Source organism: Ursus americanus, chromosome 3 (assembly GCF_024610735.1).
Source record: "Ursus americanus isolate L20-20 chromosome 3, mUrsAme1.1.p, whole genome shotgun sequence".
Lineage (NCBI taxonomy): Eukaryota > Metazoa > Chordata > Mammalia > Carnivora > Ursidae > Ursus > Ursus americanus.
In genome coordinates, this window is record NC_142129.1 from 82,637,582 (window position 1) to 82,654,302 (window position 16,721).

A 16,721-nucleotide genomic window follows, 5' to 3' on the forward strand; every position below is an offset into this window, starting at 1 on the left:
ACCTGAAAGTCCAACATGAAAAATATACAGGCTCCTCGATGACCCCATTCTAAAAAGGAAAAAAAAAAACCCACAGCATTTCCATTCTTGTAAACTTTCTGTTCTTCTGTCTGGATAGCTAGCACGTTCATTTTTATCTTCAAAAGCTAGTTTTTCCCGGTGGCATTAGGTACAGTTTATTTCAAGGATAATTACTGTGAAATTCAAGATTTTTTTTCTTGTGCTTTAGAAACTAAATGATAAAAGTGAAAGGTGAGGAATACGTGCATCCAATCAGCTACAGTAATTCTGATGCGTATTATTCTGAGAATCAATAACAGGTCTTGGCAAGCTGCGTGCAAAGAGGACAGTCCCCTCTTCCTCTGTGTTTCTGAAACCGGTGATGCAAGCGCTCCCGCCCTTCTCTGAGAACACAGAACGCCTGACTCAGGCAGGCAGCTTTAAAACGGCGGCGGCAGCGGCCCGCACGCGTCCCTGCTGGGGTGAGCGCCTCCGCTGCAGACATGAAGCCAGCCAGCTTCTGCTGGCTGAGCTCGGCAGTCCTTGCTGCTTACGGCGTGTTGGTTGTGGCAAACAATGAAACGGAGGAAATCAAAGACGAAACGGCCCGGGATGCCTGCCCGCTGAGACTGGAAAGCAGAGGGAAATGCGAGGAAGGAGGCGAATGCCCCTACCAGGTGAGCCTGCCTCCGTTGACGATTCAGCTCCCCAGGCAGTTGGGCAGGATTGAGGAGGTGTTCAAGGAAGTGCAGAACCTCAAGGAAATGGTAAATAGCCTGAAGAAATCTTGCCAGGACTGCAAATTGCAGGCTGATGACAGCCGGGACCCGGGCAGAAATGGACAGCTGTCACCTAGCCCAGGATCCCTGGGAGAAGCCGATGACAACAGAGTTCGAGAGTTAGAGAGTGAGGTGAACAAGCTGTCCTCTGACCTGAAGAATGCAAAGGAGGAGATCGACCTGCTTCAGGGTCGCCTGGAGAAGCTCAATCTTGTAAATATGAACAACATAGAAAATTATGTTGATAGCAAAGTGGCAAATCTAACTTCGGTTGTCAATAGTTTGGATGGCAAGTGTTCGTCTAAGTGTCCCATTCAAGAACAAATACAGTCACGCCCAGGTACGTACAATGTTTTCTTATCAGTTGTTCATGAATATTATACAGCTAGACAGTATCTGTAAACATTAACCTGAGCAAATAAGTTAAATGCATGACGTAAAGTAAGCCTTTTAGTCATCAAGGTAGTACAGGAAAAACTAGTATCTTTGCAAATGTGACCATATAAGAATTATAAAAATCATAATTAGTTCTATATCTTGTGAAAGCACTTCCGATTTCAAGGAGTTTATTTGCTAATGCCAGAGCTACATACAAACTAGAGTCAAGTGATATTAGTTCCTAATGTTTCAGTGCATTTAACTCATCTCTTCACCAAGATGTTTGAAAACAACAGCAATATGGCAGTATTTCCAGTGATGCTTTGTTCATTGGAAATCAGTTCCCTGTGGTTGGCTGACTGCTCTTTCTCATGTGGCCACAAGAAATCTTTGAAAGATTTTAGCTTATCTGCAGTTCATAATCCCAAATATCTAGTGAAAACAGGAGCTTTTATTGATGGAATAAAAGCAGCTATGTGGCTTCATGTGTGCAGAACTTTTTGCTTCCAGTGACCCAAAAGCATTTTAAGGGAAGAGTTTTGGCATGCCAGGAGACCACAGACTTAACTACTACTACTTGACTTAACTACTTAACTACTACTGCTATGCCCGCAAACCTCTAGCTGTGGCACTGGTTCCTCCAAATGCTGGCTTTCTACCTGAGTTCCTGGGACAGTGCTGCTGATGGTCTTGCTACACTTTGGAAAGCCATTTCTGCATTAGGACCTCCACTTACCATGAGCTAAGGTTGAAGGGATATGGTGCCTGGGACAGAGATCACATTCATTTGGAAGCACCTCATGTGTGCTCCATCCCTAGGGGATCAGCCAGGGATCTGAAGGTAGGCAGGGCTTTCAAGGACCACTGTTGCTCATATTCCTGGCAGCCTGTATCTGAATGTATCCTGCACTGCAAGGCAGAGGCTCACGTCTTAGTGAAATCTCTGGGCACACATTAAGTTTGATGTTGCGTGGCAACTTGTAATGATATGCGCAAGACCCTACCATCTAGTTTTGTACTAAAAGTTTGGGGGAAATATAGGAATACTCTAAAAACACATGGATAAATTTTTTTCTGAGTAGTTCATATTAAATTTACCTTATCTGGCCCAGATCTTCATAAGAAATATTTGAGCGTAAATATCTGTATTCGATTTCTACAGAACCATGTTAACTGATTATTACACTTACCCTGGATAACCAACCACCTGTTGTTTCTTTCTAGAAACCAAACATATGAAACACTGGCTAAATACTTTCCAGATAATAAGTTCAGAATAAGAAAACTGGTATATTATTTAAAAAATTTTTTTTTACTTAATCTTCTTTATTTAGTTGTCAAGTGAGTAAAACAAATGTGAATTTATGATTAGTTGTGTACATTAGAATTTTAACACATCTTTTGGAACATATCCTCTAAAACTTTATGACAGAGGAAGGTATCGGCCCCTTGAGGTGAAAGGAAATAGAAAGAAACTTGGGCTTTTTCTGTATATGTGGAATGCAGTTCAGGGGAGTTGGACATCTGACCTTTAGGACCAAGGAATGCAGTAGTTAAAAAACAAACTTCACAGCCAGCCAGAACTCAGTATGGGTCCTGGTTCTGCCACTCAATGCTTCTGTGAACTTAGGCAAGCCACTGATTGTCTTTGAGCCTAAATATCCTCACCTACAGATTGGAAGCAATACCTACATCATAAGGTCAATGTGCAGACTAAGTGTGAAAATGTCAAGTCTTTGGCAGAATGCCAAAGGTACATAAGTAGCACTCACTAAATATTAACTAAATTACTAAAACTTCTTTATTGACAGAGATCTTGTTCGTTGTGAACATTATCACTATGATTACCAACCAAGAGCCATGTTGGAAAGCCTTGTCTGCTTTTATAGCAACAAGTTCTTACTCTGAGGCCTTAATAAACGTTTGCTAAACAGGTTCAAGTAAGTTTTCCAGAGCAGGGTTTCATTAACACCTTTGATTGAATTATCAAACTGCTTTTGTAAATATAAAGAATTTCTAAGATGCGTAGTTTTTATTAACAGAGTCCAATGCCTTTCTCTTCTTCCCCATTCAGTTCAACATCTAATATATAAAGATTGCTCTGACTACTACACAATAGGCAAAAGGAGCAGTGAGATCTACAGAGTTACACCGGATCCCAAAAATAGTAGCTTCGAAGTGTTCTGTGATATGGAGACCACGGGTGGAGGCTGGACAGTGCTGCAGGCCCGTCTCGACGGAAGCACCAACTTCACCAGAACGTGGCAAGACTACAAAGTAGGCTTTGGCAACCTCAGAAGAGAATTTTGGCTGGGGAACGATAAAATTCATCTTTTGACCAAGAGTAAGGAAATGATTCTAAGAATAGATCTTGAAGACTTTAACGGTGTCAAGCTCTATGCCTTGTATGATCAGTTTTACGTGGCCAATGAGTTTCTCAGATACCGTTTGCACATCGGTAACTATAATGGCACAGCTGGAGATGCCTTACATTTCAGTAAACATTACAACCATGATCTGAAGTTTTTCACCACCCCAGATAGGGACAATGACCGATACCCCTCTGGGAACTGTGGGCTCTATTACAGTTCAGGCTGGTGGTTTGATGCGTGTCTTTCTGCAAACTTAAATGGCAAATATTATCACCAAAAATACAGAGGTGTCCGTAACGGGATTTTCTGGGGCACCTGGCCTGGGATAAGTGAGGCACAGCCTGGTGGCTATAAGTCCTCCTTCAAAGAGGCCAAAATGATGATTAGACCCAAGCACTTTAAGCCATAAATCACTAATGCTCATTCTCCTGAGTATTCATTACCTAGTAGGGCAATTAATTCCTTCAGCACTTTGGAATATGTTTCATATTCCTTTTCTATGACTAAAACTTTATGTCTAAGCAGTGGGTCCTTATGCTGCACAGCATTTGAAATAAAGCTGAAAAAATACACATTTTAAAGGACTTCTTTGTTGCTGTTATACTGTTGTCCAAATGAATACTTGCAAAGCAAGTGGGAGTACTGAGAATTACACATTAGATTTATGATTTTCTTAATTTCTATTAATTGAGAAGTTTTCTATTTACTTGTATTACTCACTATAATTATGAATTCATTGTTTATTTAGCAGGCTGGATTTTTACACAAGTAATCTGAATTTTTATTATGACTTAAACACATTTAAAGGTAGATCACTCTTTTCAGGCCATCCTCAGTTATTGGGTATTTCTTTGTCTCTGAATGCCCTAATCCTCATTAGGAGATAAACTTTCTCAATTTATGGCATTTACTTTGGTTCATGAAGACCCTACAGTTCCCAGATGAAGGGAAATATATATAATTAAACCTGTTCAGGTACTATTTGTGAAATGTAAAATATTTGTCATTTAAAATATTTTGAAGGTGGTAGCATAATGTCACTCCTAAAAGCATTCAGAAAATTCAACCTTAAAGACCATTGTTCAAAGGTAATTAATTCACAGTTAATAACCCTTAGGTATTGGATGGTGAAAACTGCTTTAATATAAAATTTAGCTTCCTTTGCTCTGTATGCACAATAGTTTTTAATTTAAGATTGCTCCCTACTGTGCGTGACTACTGGTAGGCTTTCTTTAGGAAGGGTAGGTGTGGGTGGGGCATGAAGCATTTATTTATAGACTAGAATACTCTGAAGGCCAAAGCATTTATATCCAAAGCAATAATTTCATTAGAGGATTCACTTCATAGAAAGCTAAGTTTTATAGGACATAAGAATTTTGAAGTATATAGAATAGTAATATTATGTATTTCAATCCTAACTGGTGTATTACTTATTTTTTTTTAAAGATTTAAATACAGGTGTTTATTTCTTTTTAACCAAAATAAAATATCTGAAACTTTTATAATTCACTAATTCTGGAGTGTAGGTATCATTTTTAAAAGATTATAAAAAATAATGTGTAAAATTTCATCACTAAAAAGGGGTCATTTCAGAGAGAACAGTAGTATTCTGTCGAACATTTTAAAGATATTCTAGAATAAAATTTGAAATAATATACTATATGTGGGTCATAGAAATATATTTCATCTTTAATTTCTAATTTGTTTCTACTACAGTAACCAAGTTTTCAAAATAAACTCATAAATATACAATTTTACTCCTTCGAAAATGATTAAGGAGGATAGCTGCTTTAGGTAACAAATTAACTTTTTCAAAAATTGCCCTATAATATAGAAAATTCTAACCAAAAAGAAGCAAGATATTCTTTAAAAAATACATGACATTCAAAAGTTTTCAGGTACACATGATGAAAATTAGGTTATTATGAACACTATTAAAATGTTAAAGCAAGAGAAATGCAGATAGAATTATGACCAAAATGTAAAATATCATTGTAGATTTCAAAGGCTTCATATCTACTCAATAGTTTAATAAATGTAAATGTAACTGATTTATTCTTTATTTCTCTTTCTTTTCTTTTAAAAAAAGAGCACAAAGATTTTGATATTATACAATGTATTTATTTCAGATAAGAGTGTTTTCATTTACTATATGTAATTTTTAATGTATGTGTAGGTTTAAGTCACTTTCTGTGATCAAAAACGGACTAATGAGGCAGGATCTTATCCTCTCAAACTTCTATTTCTCACAATGAAAAAAAAAAGGACTCTTCACAAAATAAGTTCTAAAGAAAATAGCTCATGTAGTGAGTGTCCACTGACTTAATGGAAACGAGGTATCATTTCAGGAGATTTGGCAAATAATTCATTAATCCATGTAAATACTCAAAAGCTTGTCCTTTTATCTTTTTCACCTTATTTCAAAGGGTCAAATTTCATTTTCAATTATACTTTTATGGCACTTTTCTAATAGAAAGTTCTGTGACATAGAAATTCCTTTTTGAAATCATTTCGTGTCATTTATAAACTATATTTTATACTTTGATCATCTTTAACATGTTGATGGAAATAGATTATATCTGAGAGTCTTTTGCCTTAACATAACTATTCACTAATATATGTTAATGTTCGTAAATGTGGATTGATTAGTAACAAATATTTCAGAGTCTTGGTTCCATTTTAAAGGCTAATATTTGTTATCTTAATTAAGACTTTATTTCTGAGCTTTATCATTCTTTGAAAATGTTGACTAAAATTAGTCCTTAGAAATTCCAAGTGAAACTAATTTACTCATTGCTGAGAAGGAAAATCAAGTTTTTCTTATAAGCAGTAAGGCTTCAAATGAACTAATGACACATCTGTCCAGTAAAATAAAGAGCTTAAACATCTGAAGCATGAAAGATATCCTGGTAACAAAATTTGCTGGTCCTTATTTTTGAATGGCTACTCAAGGAAAGGTTTTAAAAGTAAAAGTGATGGGTAATGTCAACCTGATAAGCTTTTGTTTAGAATTCTTATTTTCTTTTATGTGTAAGTAGGTTTATGTCTTTAACAACCCTGTAAAAGAAAAGATTTAATCATCACATCTATTTATTTCTGCAGTGTGGAAACATTAAATATTACTGTTTGTAAAATAACATTTATATATTTACTCTTGTCTGAAAAGTTGCGTAGTGTTTACCTAATTAGACTTTACCTTTGACTCTATAAAGATTTTAATGAGTTCTGTTTCATTAACAGGAAGACAGGGGCAAATACAGGAACACCATTATCTTATTTCCCTCCAGAATACTGTTGACACGTTGGAAAGACACAAGTTTCAGTTTCCTTTTGCAGCTTTCAGCTCCATCTTTTTCCATCATTAAAGTTGCTGCCCTGGCTCAGCCCTCACCCGCTCCTTTGGGTAATGCAAACGCTTGCTCAGAGTTACCCTGCCTCCAGATTCAGTCTGTTCCAACCCACCCTCCATTTCACTGTCACGGGGACTATTCAGAAATACACTTCTGATCATACTCTTCCAGCAACTCCTCATTTCCTACAGGATGAAAATCTAGCAAATAAACCCCTTGGCAAATTGATCTCTGCCTCCCCTTTCACTGTCCTTTTCTGCCACTACGTATACTCCTGCCATACTGAATGCCTTGTTGTTCTCGAATAATCCCCAGGTTTTCTGAGGTTTTTGCTATTTTGTGCGTGCTGTTGCCTTGGTAGAGATAGAATGCCATCCTCAGCCCCTGCTGAGTTACGTCTTACCGCTAGTGATTAAGAGCAAGAACTCAGGAGCTGGTCTTGTTAGATTTGAATTTCAGCTCCACCCTTTGTAAGCTGTGTGATCACAAGCAAAGTCACTTAATCTCACTGTCCCTTGGTTCTTTCAGTTATAAAATGGATAACAGTAGAATCTGCCTGGAAAAAAAAAAAAGATTCTGCCTGACAGAGTTATTGAGAGGATTAAATGAGATAATACGTATGAAACACCTAGAACGTGTGTGTGTGTGTGTGTGTGTGTGTGTGTGTGTGTGTGTGAGTGTATCATCATCATCATCCTAAATAGTTCTCTCTTTGGGGCAGTCTGTTCTGAGAACATTAGGAGGGAGTTGGTACCTCTCTTCTTGGGTCCTACACCATCCTGTATATTCCTCATTATACATTACATTATTCAACAAGGGTTCTACCTTGAAATCAATCTCTTCGGCTAGGATGTAGAGCCAATTTGAGACCGTGTTGTTATTCAAAATTGTTCATGAGTATGTTACCATAGATAAAGAGCTGTAGTGTAAAGAAGATGGAGTTATAACTGGGGAAGGAGCTGATACTGTCAAATCGGAGGATTTGGGAGGTTGTGAATACAGGTGAACACAGGCAAGAAGTGGTGGAAGCCAGGGGGAAATATGGCCAGAGAGGATAAGATATACTGTAGATTGGGTACATGCACTGGCAAGCCTTTGTTACAAGGGGTTCTGGGAACATGCCTCTGGACACATGTCACGCGGAGGGGTATGGCAGTACCAGAACAGACAGTGATTGGTCTACCTGTGTTCCTAAAGATAAAAGTTTTTTTTCATACTTCTTATACCATATTGTAATTTTGAAATTAATTTTACTCATACAAAATCCATGAATGTTTTAATTTAAAAAGTTACAATTAGACTAAAGACCCCTTTGCAAACCACCTTCAGTTCCAATCTCCTCCCTCTCCCCAGAGGTAACAGGCAGCGTTGGCTGAATCCAAACTAACTCATTCTGGGTCTTGCCAAAATGCAATGTCTACTGAATCATATCTGTGCCAGGTTTCTTTTGTTTATTGATTGGGAAGAGTTGGAAATGAGAATAGAAATGAGGAAAATTGGGTTTCCTTGGAGAACTCAGTCCCCTGAATTCCCAGATGTGAATGCGCCTCCTTTGCTCCTTGAAGTGACCCCTCCCCCACATTGAGAAGGCTCATCTTGCTGGAAGACAGTGTTGCTTTTTTTTTCTGAGGGAGAGATCTTAATTGTCCTTTTAAGCTCCTTCATCCCACTCCTTGGCCTCTCCAGACCTGTAACCAGGGCATGCTCTCATGTCAATTATGAAGTCAAATTGGAGAAGAAGCCTTTACACAAATTTGCTTTTTTTTTTTTTTATCAGTAGAAAGCTGGGGAAGACATGTGCAGACAGATTTTGAGGTTGCTTGACAAAGGAAGAAAAAACAGACTTTCAGATGTGACTCAATCTATTGATATGGCAATATTTACCAGAAGTTCTGGATTCAATGGGCTAGCTTGAGCAGATGTGTTTGGTTCTAATAGTTTGCTTGATTAGTTGACACAAACCTAGTTTCAATAGCAGCTCATGCTAATTAAAATTAAGAAGCCAGAAATGCCTTGGAACTAAAGGACATATGGAAATAGAAATGTTGGAGTGGATTCAGGTGTAATTCATTCAAAAAATATTTACTGTCTACAACGTGTCAGACAGTCTTCTAGAAAGCCAAGCTATATCAGTTACCAAAAACCCTATGCTCAGGGAGTTTATATCTTACCAGAGGAAATGAATAAGTAAACAATATATAAGAAATGCCATAAAAAATTCAACAGGGCAAAGGAGATAAGGAGTATGACAGGAAGGACGCTATTTTATATAGGCAGTCTGGGGAGACATTTGAACAGAAACTTAAAGATATGAGAGAATGAGCCAGGTGGATGGCTGGGAGAAGCTATCCAGGCAAAGGAAGCATCAGGTGCAAAGGTGCTTAGCATGTTTTCGGGTCAGCAAGGAAGCAAGTGTAGGAAAAACCGTTTAGGGTAGAGGGGGTTTAGGAGATGAGATCAGAGAGAACTTGGGGAGCTGCGGTTAAGTATGGAGTGGGGTGGCAGCTGCCAGACCATCTAGACCTTGCAAGTCATGGTAAGAATTCTGCCTTTTACTCTGAGTAGGTAAGAGCCCCAAGGGTTTTGATCAGAGGGGTACAGGATGTCATCCTGTTTTAAAAGGATCACCCTTGTTGAGTGGAGACTACACGGCTGGGAGATATGATTGAAGCATGAACACTAGTCTGACAGTGTTTGCAATGATCCTGGAGAGAGATGTGCACCATGGCGCTTGCAGTGAAGTGGATCCTTAAAATTTGCTGATCAAAGATCGGGGTGGACGGCAAAAAGATCAGAGATATCACAAGGACAGGATTTTGGCCGGAGCAGCTGTGAGGGATGGAGCTGCTGTTAATTGAGGTGGAGAGGGCTGCAGGGGGAGCCTGTCTGGGAAGTGTATCGGGGGTGGCGTCAGGTGTGGTGGTCAGCAGTTTTGAACATTCTAAGTTCAGATATGGATAATACATCCAAGTGGATGGCGTTTGGATATTAGCATGATGTTCAGAGAAGACATCTAGGGTTCAGAAATACATTTCTAGAGGCGCCTGGGTGGCTCCATCATTAAGCCTCTGCCTTTGGCTCAGGTCGTGATCCCACGATCCTGGGATTGAGCCCTGCATCAGGCTCCCTGCTTAGCGAGGAGTCTGCTTCACCCTCTGCCTCCCCCCCCCTTGCTTGTGCTCTCTCTGTCTCTCTCTCAAATGAATAAATAAAATCTTTAAAAAGAAAAAAGAGAAATACATTTCTATATTCAGAAACACTAGAATGTAGACGGTAATGCATCAATGGGCCTAGATGAGATAACCTAGTAAATAAGTGTCCACGGAGCAAAGACCTCCAGGGAAGACGGGTTGGAGATAAGGAGGAACCAGCACAGTTAAGCCCATCCACCCGCCCTGTAACTGTCATTTCAGAGGTCACACAGCTGCTGCCTCATGGAGAGGGCAGAGATTTATTCCCACTGCAGCAGCTTTCTCTAGATTATTATTATTTTTTAAATTTTTATTATGTTATGTTAGTTCTCTAGACTGAGAGGTGCTTTTCCTTGCTTCTGCCGGCATCGCTATTTTGATGAGTTACTGGATGTGTTAAAAGCGGTGATGGTAGTCTAGACATGGTATTCTAGAAATCATTGCTCGTGACTTAGGCAGTCACTTCACAGTGAAGGGAGAAGGCAGTGACCTAAGGAAGCCTCAGATACTGCGTGTTCCGGGAGGCGGAGCCGTGTGCGGTCGGAGTGTTGTCATGTAGGATACTGTGTGTTATTGTTGTTTTAGAGATTTGTTTATTTATTAGAGAGAGCGAGCGCTCGTGTGAGCCGGGAAGGGGCAGAGGGAGAGGCAGACAGAGACTCTTAAGCAGGCTCCCTGCCCAGTGTGGAGCCCAGCATGGGGTTGAACGCACGTCCCTGAGATCACAACCTGAGCTGAAACCAAGGGTCAGATGCCTAACTGCCTGAGCCCTCGAGGTGCCTCGAAATGGGTGTGTTTATGTCTGTGTGTGTGTGCGTGTGTAGCAAAAGAAATATGAATATGAACTAGGTCACAAACCAAAAAATGTTCTTTGTTAACAGTGTAATGCCCAAACTTGAGTAATCAGGTAGAATCATTTTAAATCATTAGGGTACTAGTTGGCTATGATTATAAACCTTTAATTCTGGTGTAATTCATTCAATTACAAATAAACCTTGAATTAACCAGAGACCGGTTTTACTCTTTATTTTTAGAGACAATGATATTAAAACTCATTTCTTTCAAAAGCATCTTCCAAAAGTTATCCCAGTTAGCAATAACGGAAATCTTGTATTTGTAATAGCTTTCAAAGTGAAAATAGCTAGAAAATACACTAAATAGCTATAAATGAATCTGACTGGCAATTTTCACTTAATGTTGGGTCTAGCTGGAAATGAGTGTGGTCCTCTGTATATGGGTAGGTCCCCCCGTGGTGTGTACACACACATAAATACACAGACGTATGTGTATGATACACATGCGGGCTTATGTATGCTATTGTAACACACGCTATAATACACAAGGAAACCTGCCCATTCAAATAAAATAAATAATGCAACTCCTACAGTCAAAAGTCAATACAACAAAATCACCATGGGCCAACAGCTAGCTTATTTTGAACGATGCTCTTTAAAATAGACTGCCGTAAAAGAACTTCAGGTAGTTTTCTTTAAATCCCCTCTAACAAATTCTATGCTATTAATGCTGCTGTTATTCCTTGAAATGTCCCTTCTTTACTGCCTCTCTTCTCCTCCACAACCCCCTAGCATGGCTCCTTCCACTCTGCTCCTTCTACTCCTTGACAACTTCTCTGTCAGGTCAGCAGCCTACTGTCACCATGTCCATATGTAATTCTGTCTCTGCACTTTTGCTCACCTGAAGTCCCAGGGGCAAACCAAAATTAAAGCCATGATCTAGCTAATTCATGATCAGCATCGTCCTAGACATCACAAAGAACCTCAAAAAGATCTGTATTATTTTATTAGTGATTTTCAGAAGGAAACCTACACGATACCTCTGAGGATATAAATTCTTCTTTTGAAATTCCCCCCCAAAAATCATATTTATAAATAAACAGGCTTTTTGTCTTAGCCCCTTAATATAACTGATATTACACTTATATTTATTATTTTAATAGAAATATGTATCATTTGCCTACTATGTATATACCATGATGCTATATGCTTATCAAAATATTTTGGATGTGATTTTTTCCAAATAATAACTATATAAACTCTCAAAATCTGAGTCTAATCTCTAGCATTCGAGGCTTTCCTAAGTAATTAAGGATGATACTATTTAAGACAAATTGTTTTTCGATTACAAGGCCTCGTACAAAGGGTTCACCTTATTTGGGACCATTCAGAATCTGAAAACTTGTTCAGTTTCTGTCTCTGGAAATTGGTTTTCTCATCTTCTGCAAGAAGCAAATAGCTTGTGATTATGTTATGAAAGTTTATCAAAGAAGGGTCCACAAAACTACTTGTTTACATTTATTTCCCAATCAGTAATGATCATATCACATTTTTTTAGTTAACTAAGGAACCTGTTTTAATTTTTGTTTCGAGATTCTTGCTTCTGAATACTAATAATTATAAGCAGCTGTCACTTGCTGAGTGCCAGTCACGTGCTGGACACTTTCCTTGGGGCATTTCCAATGTTCTGTCTGCTGTGATTAATGCTGCAAAAGGGAGGTAATGTTTTACATTCACTAAAGTCTTCCCTGAAAAACAAACAAACAAACCTCTGTTCCCTGAGAACTATTTATCATATGTGGACCATTACCCATTCTCAGCTTTCCCGGCTTTCTTCGTATATTTCTCGTGAAATGGGCTAATTTTCCATGACAAATTACCTATGGTGATTCCGAGGTACAGTACACACAGAAGGAAATCTCAGGGGCGCCTGGGTGGCTCAGTCGGTTAAGCATCTGCATATGGCTCAGGTCATGATCCCGGGGTCCTGGAATCGGCCCGCATCGGGCTCCCTGCTCAGCGGGAAGTTTGTTTCTCCCTCTGCCTCTGCCTGCTGCTCCCCCTGTTTTTGCACACACACACACACACACACACACACACTCTCTCTCAAATAAATAAATAAAATCTTAAAAAAAAAAAAAAGTATCAGTATCACCCCTGCTCTGGCTTTCTGTGTGTATTTTTAAAGTGGAAAATGATTCCAGTTGAATCTCAATTTAAGGTGAGGCATTTTTTTTTTGTATTTTCTAAAACAATTACATAATATTCTGCTGACAGGAGATATTTTAAAAATTAATACATTTTCAAGTGTGTTAATGTCCCTACTTAGCCTAGTAGTTAAAAATTATTTTCTTTTTGCAGCTAAGTCAGAATTTATAACAACTCTGACGGAAAAGGCCAAACAAGTATTCTATGCTCTCCAAACACTATTTTACTTCCATGGTTACATGGCAGAATTCACTGATAAAAACATTCTGCTTAAGTCCAAAGCACTTTGTAAGTTCTTTGGAAGCCAAAAGATTTCTCATGTAAATGCCAAAGTTCTTAGTTTCATTTATTATATAAAATAATTCTTAAAAAAGTGTAAATATCACTTACAAATGAATGGTATTAGTGACGGCGACTTTTTATTTCTGTCTTATATTCAGGTAAAAATGTTGTCTTTATCCAATCAAGTCAATGATTACAAATCAAGGGAGGCTCTGATACCATGAGTAGCTATGCGTGATGGACAGGAAGACTGACGCTTGTATGATGAATACAGAGCTGGGGTTTCACCTGCTGAACTACTAGAGTAGAGCTTCTCACTGTGTCCCTAAGGTTCTGCAGACGTATTTCGTGAATGCCAAAGGAAGCCAGGTAGGAAGAAACCACGAGAATGTGTGATGCATGAAACACTGTTCGCCTAGAATAGGTGTGCTTTCATTTTATATCTTGGGGATCCGCCTTACGTTTCACTTAAAGAAGAGGTTTGTTTCCCAAAAAAGTATTTGAAAATCATTGCCTCCCTATTGCATATTCCTTGGGGGGGCTCAGCCGCAAAAATAAAACCAGAATAGATGTATGATGATTCTAACTTGGTATGATGTTTCTAACTTTAGACGTTTAAATCTCTGAGTTTTAGGTAGACTCGATGTGGTTAAATGCATCCAGAAACTCAGAAGAAATTTCTCCTCTTTAAGTTTGCTTTGTAAAGTGGTGATTCAGTAGTGTGGTTTTTTTGTTTGTTTGTTTGTTTTGTTTTGGTGGAAGGCTTTACTAATTACTAAGCACAGGCACTCTTGAAAATGGCGTGGTTATGCACATGATGGTACGCTAACGAAGAGTTTGCAGGGAATATCAAGACAAATAGCATAGGCTTCCTGCTTTCAACGTTCCCAAAGCTACTATAGTTTAATTTAAAAATACAGGACAAAAACTATAAGTGGCATAAGGTACAAGCACTACGCAGGGAATGGACAGCAGCAACAGTGATCTCACTCTATCGGGAAGTGGGACGTTCAAAGGTGGGCTCTGAGCTCCCCTTGAAAGATGAGCAGAATATCGAAGCGCAGAAATGTGAAGGAGAGCACTTGTGGGCTGGATATAGGAGGAGCAAGGGCCTCAGTGGGTGGGAAAATCAGGAGCGAGTTCGGAAAACAATAATGTGTCTAATTTGGCCGAAGCATGGGTTCTGTGGCCGGGCTCAGTAGCAAAAAGAAGGGAGAGGAATGGAGGAGACTGTAAAGGGATTTGCCTGTAAAGTCAAAGAGGTGACATCTGACGCAAGAAAATCTAAGGGAAGGAAAAATTCGAATCTAAGTATCTACTATCTCCCCTACTGATTGCTCCGTTCTGTGTCTGGGTCTGTGAGGTGATGGTGGGATACTGGGTGGGAAGGAAAATTGGGAGGAACTCTGAAGACCATTTTACAAAATAATGAAATGGTCGATGTCAAGGAGAAGATGGGTAGAGATACGGAGGGAAAAAAACCAACTTGGGGGTGGGAAACAGTTTCTGGGGGAGTTTTTAAAGAGGGGGTAAGAAGTGTGTGGGAGAGGCATTTGCTGTGACAAGGAATTTTAGGAAGTTTTGTTGCATGATGTGCTATGGAACTCCCTCCTCTGTCCCTGAAGGAAACTTCAGGATAATCAAAATTGCTTTCCAAGGCTTTCTGGAGGCAGATCAGTGTTTCCTTTCGGCTGTGCTGGGATGGATTTTAAGGTGGGAGAGAGCTCAGTTTTATTCAGTTCACAAACTATCTGTACAGAGCATGGGGTTCCCCCCGTGGTGCTGGGAGTGACAGGAGATGTGAAGGGGAACGCACCAGAGCGCACCCCTCTATATCCTTCACCTTTGCAACCACCACATCCAAATCTGTTTTACCTACTATGCTTCTGTGTAAGATTCCCACTGGAAAAAAGTGATAGAAGCAGTTTTAAAACAGGGTGAAAACCACCATGGTAGACATTGAGGTACCTCTGACGGATAATAAGCTGAGAAGTGCACTCTTGGTGTAAAATGAGACTCAGAGAACCGGAAGGACTTGCTCGAGGTTGTGTGGCTAGTACATGCGGAGCTAGAACTAAGACCCATTTTACCGGCACCATTCCCCCACCCCAGCCCATCAGAGATTTTCTTTCCAAGCCACTGAGATTTAAGGTATTTTGAGCCTGTCCTTTCTTAGATGGCGTCTTTTCAGACAGCAAAGCCTCTATCTTTTTAATCTGAGGTTTGATGTCAGATAATTCTTGTACCCCTTTATTTCATATCTTGGATGCACCCCGGTGTGCCTGTTTGCCTCTTTTGGGAATCGGCGGGGGGGGGGGGGGCTGGGAATAACATAAAGAACTTTTGCTCAGAAGATATTGGACTTGGCATAAGGTTCTAAGCTTGCTGCTGGCACCTCCTTTCTGTTTGCCCTTACATCAACATAAATGCCGGATGTAACAAAGGTTACACTACGTTGACTCAAACTATCAAACTATCGATGTATACAGGAAACACATTTAAGATCTCAGAGTAACAAAGGTCTTCTTAAAGTATGACACAGAATCTGAAGCTATAAAAGAAAAGCACAATAAAAAACAAATTTCCACATCAAGAAAAACCACCTTAAGCAAACGCAAAAGAAATCCAACAAACTGAGAGATTTTGCAATGTGTGTTATACACAAAGGCCTACTTTCTAAATGTATAAAGACTTTCTGTGAGTCTATAAGAAAAAAACTACACAATAGAAAAATGGAAAAAAATATGTGAACAGAATTCACAAAAAAAAGAAGTTACAAGTGGGTCTTTGTATTAACCATGCTTCTAGCTTCCGTAGAGTTGATGCTTTCATGTCTGCTCTGTGTGCCTATGCGGGCCGGATACAGCTTATTCTAGACAACTTGATCATACACCTGAGTCACCTTGCCTTGGCCTCCAGCCTCCCTCACTCTCCCCCTCCCCCACTTTGAAAGGAGTCCTCCTCCTGGAGGTACACTCCTCAAATGCAAACCAACCAATCCAGAGTCCACACTCTCAACACTCTCCTTATTAGGCTCTCACATTCGAGCGCTATACACTTACCCTAATCACTCCAGAGCCAAGTACCAGATCACTAGGGACAGCCCCTATGCCCCAGAGCTCACTGAACTTATTCCTACTAACCAATCCCAAGCCCGCCTACCATGCTTCACCCATTCCTTCCCAAGAAAATCACAATCGAGGCTCTTGCCCAGTTCCTCCTTCTCCCTCTGCCTCCTGACTGCTCCCAGTGCTTCCCCATGTTCCCATCATTGTACCACATGCCCCCTTTTCTTAGGAACTGTGATTAATAAACTGTCATTCCAATGGCAACCGTCTCCTGATCTGTTTGCCTTCCTATACATGAC

General features: G+C 39.6%; 2 protein-coding genes across 2 annotated transcripts in view; one reads left to right on the top strand and one right to left on the bottom strand.

Moving 5' to 3' along the window:
• The window catches only part of CCDC146 (coiled-coil domain containing 146), a 108,721-nt gene that overhangs the window by 67,460 nt on the left and 24,540 nt on the right, over positions 1-16,721 (bottom strand). The gene's annotated exons all lie outside the window — the stretch shown is intronic.
• Positions 389-6,666, top strand: FGL2 (fibrinogen like 2). Its single transcript, XM_045793413.2, has 2 exons — positions 389-1,119; positions 3,232-6,666. The coding sequence occupies exons 1-2, from the start codon at positions 504-506 to the stop codon at positions 3,936-3,938; spliced, it is 1,323 nt and encodes a 440-aa protein (XP_045649369.2). The 5' UTR covers positions 389-503; the 3' UTR covers positions 3,939-6,666.

Excerpts from the sequence above, each read along its gene's own strand:
- FGL2 (XM_045793413.2), top strand. The coding sequence starts at position 504 with ATGAAGCCAGCCAGCTTCTGCTGGCTGAGCTCGGCAGTCCTTGCTGCT. Across the intron at positions 1,120-3,231 it reads ACAAATACAGTCACGCCCAG|TTCAACATCTAATATATAAA; the intron begins GTACGTACAATG and ends TTCCCCATTCAG.